The sequence below is a fragment of the Pagrus pagrus genome (genome assembly GCF_965226575.1).
Source record: "Pagrus pagrus genome assembly, chromosome: 22".
Lineage (NCBI taxonomy): Eukaryota > Metazoa > Chordata > Actinopteri > Spariformes > Sparidae > Pagrus > Pagrus pagrus.
This window is the reverse complement of record NC_140204.1, coordinates 1,204,170-1,210,372: the sequence shown is the minus strand read 5'-3', so window position 1 is coordinate 1,210,372 and position 6,203 is coordinate 1,204,170. Positions and strand designations below refer to the sequence as shown.

At 42.4% G+C, this 6,203-nt stretch overlaps 1 protein-coding gene across 5 annotated transcripts in view; it reads left to right on the top strand.

Moving 5' to 3' along the window:
- Positions 1–4,069, top strand: part of LOC311251554 (uncharacterized protein) — an 11,955-nt gene extending 7,886 nt beyond the window's left edge. For 4 of the 5 annotated variants that reach the window (XM_084344027.1, XM_084344029.1, XM_084344028.1 and 1 more), the window contains exon 4: positions 617–4,069. In XM_084344027.1, coding sequence (XP_084200153.1) covers positions 617–664 — 48 coding nt within the window. In that variant the 3' untranslated portion in view covers positions 665–4,069. The remainder of the gene's footprint in view (positions 1–616) is intronic. The other variant, XR_014621428.1, reaches the window with a different exon arrangement.
- The last annotated feature ends 2,134 nt before the right edge of the window (positions 4,070–6,203 follow it).

Here is a 6,203-nt window from a genome sequence, read left to right as displayed (position 1 = left end):
TGTCTCCATGCAGCTCGTCTGCTGTGATCACAGTCTGCAGAGCCCTGAATGTTTTGCTGTGAAGCTCCAGAAATGTGTTACGGCTTTTGACCCAGTGTTATCCTGTGCTAACAGTAGCCCTGTGCTAACAGTAGCCCTGTGCTAACACTAACGTCACACACACAGTTAACCTGGGTTAACTGTGTGTGTGACGTTAGCCCAGGTGTGTATGATTCACACAGTGTCTGTTCAAACACCCAGTGTTGTGTTCCTACTCTGATTACTTTACCCCGGATTCACACTGCACCTCTTAGTCGGGGCTAACCTGCTCCGGAGCTAAGAGTCAATACATGTTATATATAAATAAATATATAAATATTTGTTCTTACTTATGAAAAATAGCAGTAATCAGTATATTTAATGTATTTCATATATAATGATTGGTGTTTTCATCAAAATATCGAGAATATACAATTTAATGTATTCAATATTATCTTGCAAATACATTATTGAATAGACATTTAGCCACACCACTGTTGAGGCTCAGGTAAACCTGATACATACAGTACATAATATTATCATTTGACACTTAAAAACAGACTTTCCTCTCACTTCTCTTTTTGTCTCTTATTCTCAGCGGCCGCCCTCCGTCCCGACCGGCGAGGCATTTCGTTGGTTCTTCTAGCCGTTCCTCCGACCCGACTACAAATCCGGCTCGGATTAATTTAAAAACAAGAACTACAAGTCCTGGAATTGAACCAGTTGCTTTGCATAAGGATTACAATTCCATACTGTGTGGATGACAATTTAAAGACTACAAATCCCACCTCAGCTGGAACAGGACACCAGGAGGAGGACAGACGACGAGGAGGCAGCTTGGTCACAGGCAGGAACTGGCCAATCAGAACACAGTGTGATGATGTCACAATGGCACATTGTCTTGAACTTTGTTTGCAGGTAAATTTAAAACTCTTAAAGAGACACACACAGGTTGTCCAGACACGAACAAGCTACAGCTACATGGCAACAAATGCTACCAACTGTAGATGTTAGCATCCTAGATAGCTACAGTCAGCAGGTTACAGCTATCAACGGATCAGCCGGAGCTTAGAGGGAAGGATTGAGGATGGGCCGAGTCAAATTGTGGAAAAATAACAACAGAATAATGGCGACAAACGAGAGATCACAAGCGATTAGCCACATTGTAACGTCTTTAATCGAAACATGAAGTTTACCTCAGCCTGATGTAGCGTATGTAGCCACGGTAGATCTATTTACCAGATTTCACGTGATCGTTTGGTCACATTGGAGGTGAAAGGATCGCCAGGTCAATAAATATGTTGTGCTTTTGTTCTATTCACGTTACTGAATGTAATCTAGTTGTATTGTAAAAATGAAGATGGGAAACGGTGCCAAAGCTTTGCACCTCAACATGCCGGTCGCTGTCTGAAGCAGATTAGTCCACTGACATATGAAAAAGCAGCTACACAACAACACAAGAGCTGATCACCATGTTGGTGTTGTTCCTGAAACATCATTATTATTGTTGCACCAGGACCGTCACTGCACCTGACCAATCACGTGTTTTTAATGTCCTGTTCCATAAACCTTACCAAGTATTGCTCCCTAAACCTACTGAACAGTAACAGAAAATGGAAAAGAAACAGTAAATAAGTTAACTTCACGTAAAAGTAATAAGTTAACAATACAACATGTTTCAATGGGATGTGAACCTTTTCTCCAGAGCAGTTTTTCCCATTTGTTCATAAGTACAAATGATTCTGGAACAACTTTAATTATGATGTTCAAGGAACGAGGCCAACGCAGTGGCGTCAGATCAGACCACACAACAACGACGACTTTCTTCTGTATCAATGTGTTGATTTGTTGTTCCTAGGCCGTGGGGAAAGTTCCCGCGGTGGAAACGCAGCTTATACTTTGGAAGCACTGAACTCCATTATTTTGTCCATCGTGTGCAAGTGTTGCTGTGCAGCTACGAGAGCTGGTCTCTACAGTGTTTATGAGCACCACAACTGTCAAGTGACAAAATATGGATTCACTAAACTCCAACTCTGACTCGAGCAAAGACAAAACATCAGCCAGCAGCTTCTAATCTTGAACGAGCGTTTCTTGTCGAACTCTCTGGTTAAAATATCAAATGAACGTTAGTTAAGACGTTGATGTTTGGAAAATTCAGATTCATTCGACCCTGCACTTAACAGAAGCAAAAGTAGACTCCCGTAGACGAAAGGCCGGCGGTTTAAGGAGGTTAGAGGCAAACTTAATGCATATAGTGATAAACTGTCTTTTGTCTTGAGTTGCCCGATGATGTGATGCTCTCAAGTCATAAACACAAGAGTCTCTCTGGCTCAACCATCCATCCTGTCTGACAGAAACAGTCACTGAGCATCTGTCGTTTCCCGACGACCTCCACCATGTGATCAAACTGTCTCCTCCTCCCTCCTCTTCCTCCACCTCCTCCTAGCAAACCACAAACCCCATCGTAGCCAAACCAGGACGATTCAGGCCTCAAGTGGACCACTGCTGTCACCACAGACATTCACAGTTTGACCAAAATCGGACGACAAGTTAACCTCAAAGGAAAGACCTCAGCAGGAAGTGATCCAGGACTGTTATCAAGGACTACAACTTCACCACAGTAGGACTACAATTACCACATCACTGTTATCTGTCTCTTCTGTCTACCTCCTCCTCAAGAACTTTAAAGGCACCTTGATTGATTTTTACTGGGCTGTGTTCATGCTGTAATGACACGATCTGCTTCTCAACTCTCTCGGGGGTCCAGCTGATCTGCTTCTCGTGGAGTCTGGTGTTTTGATGTTTGTATCATTCACTCCTCCATCTAAAGGAGCAGTTAGACATCGGAATTTTTTTTATTTCATTGGAAAGTTCTCAGGGCGCAGTCATACTTCCAGTTGGTTTTATATGAACTAAAGCAGGCTGGAAACACTCACTTTGTCGTATTTTTGTATTTGCTTAAAAGGTGGCAGTGGAAGGTTTGTGATTTCTGTCCTCACGGAGAACAGTTTGTGATAAAAAGAGAGTTTCACTTTGAACATTGGCTCTAATTTGGCACCTCCACTCCCAAACATTCAGATTTTTATATCTGCGTATCGGTCAAACCCTCACGAGGACCTCAAAGAGAGTTCAGAACCAGTTTCTCTGATTCTTGTACCAATGCAGATTGTACCACGTGGTGACCGAACAGGAGAATCCACCTGCACTTTAACTGCAGTGTGGGAACTCACAGGGAACCTTTGGATCTTCTGCGAAGCTCCGAGCTGAACCGAGGACTCAAAGGAACCGACCTGAACTGAAAGATCAGATCAGAACATTCCACGTTCATTTCCAACACGTCTGTCGGTCTAACAAAGATAACGCACCGACATGTTCTCTGAAACTTAAAGATAAAAGACGTTTAGTCTAAAATTAGATTTCTGGAAAACACAAAAATCTGTCCGGCATAAATACACAACTTGGTCAACAGGTCAGTTTGCAGGTTTGAAACATCAAGTTGATGATTGTTGAGTAAGTGAGTGTTGTTTCCATCGCTGCCGACCGGAGCCCGTGTCCACTGCAGATTTATCGGAAAATGAATGTTGATTGAACCCTTTTCCCCACAAGACAAAGCCCAACGTCAGCGGGTGTTTGGCCCGGTGTGAAAGGGGTTGTGGTGACTTTGTCGAGCAGCAGTTCACATCTACAGGATCCAGTGTCACAAACTCGGACATGAACATACTAGCGCCACCAGCAGGTCGAGTGAGCGACGCCTCAACAATCATTGCCGTGGGTCGTCTTAACATTTGTGCTCACAGATGTGTTGGAAATGTATTTTACGTTAATGTTTTTTTTTATTTTCGGGTATCATGAGGAAAACGCCCCCCACCCCCACCCCCCACCCCCGCCTCTTCGTGGGAACTAAAACCAAACGTCTTCTTTTTCCCCGGGCGGGGTTAGACTGCAGGTTGGAGAGGAAGGGGACGTTTGTTTTGTGTGTCTGTCCTCCTCATGTATTCTGTCTCTGTGACCTCCTCATGTGCAGAATTGTAATAAAGCATTTCAAAGATTGGCTGCGAGTGTGTGATGGACACACACACACACACACACACACACACACACACACACACGGGGAGGAATATGGATGTCAAGTGATTGCATCATACATTACTGTGTGTGTGTGTGTGTGTGTGTGTGTGTGTGACGGAGCAGGCATGAAAATGAACAATATGTTTTTGTGTTTGTGTGAAAATTCTCTGCCACAAGATGGAAGCTGTGTGTGTGTGTGTGTGTGTGTGTGTGTGTGTGTGTGTGTGTGTGTGTGTGTGTGTGTGTGTGTGCGTCTGTCAGAGAGAGAGAAAGACAGAGAGGCTGGTTGTCCCTGACGACAGTGCGCCGTGTTGCCTGGCAACAGCGCTAACAAAGGCCCTCCACCAGTGTTCTAGAATGTGGGCGTGGCCTGGGCTCGGTTCCCTCAGCAGAGACTCAACCGTTAATTTTGACACAAACAGCTGTGACATCACCGCCTGATGTTTATCACAACGTGTCACAAATCAACATCTAAACAAACAAACACAACAGGAGCCTTCACGACGACGATCCAGAGCTGCACAATAACTGCATCAAATCATTTAGTTTGGTACTAATTGTGTTAATTCAGATTATAATTAGTATTATTAGGAAAATGTATAAATTAATAGGTTTTTATTAACATTTACTGAATGAAGAATGAAGTTCCAATAATAAATAGTATTTAATAGTATAGTATTATAGTATTCATAGTTATTTAATATTTAATTGGAGATAAATGGAGCTTTTTTTTTTCTTCTGGAAACATTTTGGGAAATCATGAAACAAAATAAATAAAGTTATTGATTTATTAGACTGATGTCATTTTGGACGATACAAAAAAATATGTATTGCTGCTACACACAACACAAAGATTGGACATATATACAGTCATTTATATACATATGTACATTTTTTTGATTTGCATTGGGTTGAACGTAAACAGCAGCAACAACATGGTGAAGATAACGTGGTCGACATCTTCATATCAACAGTTCGACGTTAGATAAACACTGAGCATCAATGACGTAAACACACAGTCCACCTCATTGTGTTTATATCGGCCAACACATCAACAGCAGTGTCTCATACGTCGGCCCAAACTCATTTATACATTTAACTTTGAGTGTTTGTCTGCGTCTGCACCATTTTGATGTTTTTGTTTGTTCTCAGGAGAAGTGACAGAAGTTGCCGTGTGATGAATGATTTCTGTCTGAGTCGACGCTCCAAGACGATGAATCCTGTCGACTTGAGTTGCTGTTTAAATGACTTGCTGCTTGACTTGGAAGGTAAAGACTTGAGACATGATGACTTGTCTGTGTTCATTTTATCTTTCCAGTTTAGTTGTGGATTGAACGGATGGAGGCTTCAGTTTTATTTTCTATTTCATTTCTCACGTTTTTCTCCATCATCGTTCTTGTACCCATCCCTGTTCCCGACCTCCTCCTTCGTCCTGTTTTTACTCTCTGACCAGAGTCAGGACTTGGCATTGATCCACCACAGTGTGTTTAACAGCCGTTTAATCGAACCCTGATAGTCTTAATTAGTGTGGGAGAGCCGCTCTGTCTCTGCGTCTCCCTCGAGGCTCATTATCCCTCTTAGTGTTCTTCCTCTGAGGGCGGAGAGGAGGAAAAGGACACTGCGAGGAACGAGGAGGAGAAAGTGAAGGACATGGAGTGGAAGAAAAGAGAGAAGAAGGGAAACCAGGGAACAGTGAGGAAGAGAGGAAGAGGAAAACAGAGGAGTCGTCTCCATCTGGTGGTGAGGAAAACAAACTGCAACACAAATCCAAAGAGTTGAAGTTAAATATTAAAACTAGCCATTAATAAAGCCACGAGTTATAAAGAGTCTCGATGGAAATGATCAGTATGGCTTTGGTAAGTTTACCAAAACACATGTTTCTACTCAAAGACAGAAAGAAGTTCATGTAGAACATTTGCTGAATTTACAAGAAGGAACAAATCAGTCAGAATCAGTCAGAGACAGAGTTTCACACAGTTTATAAAGTGTCTCCAACTCAACAACTCACTAAACTGACACATTTGTTAAGGGAGTCTGGGGACAAAGAAGTCGCCTATACTGGTTACTGTTCAGTGTGTTTGTAAAATGTGACATGTTTAGATCAATAAAATGTTTCT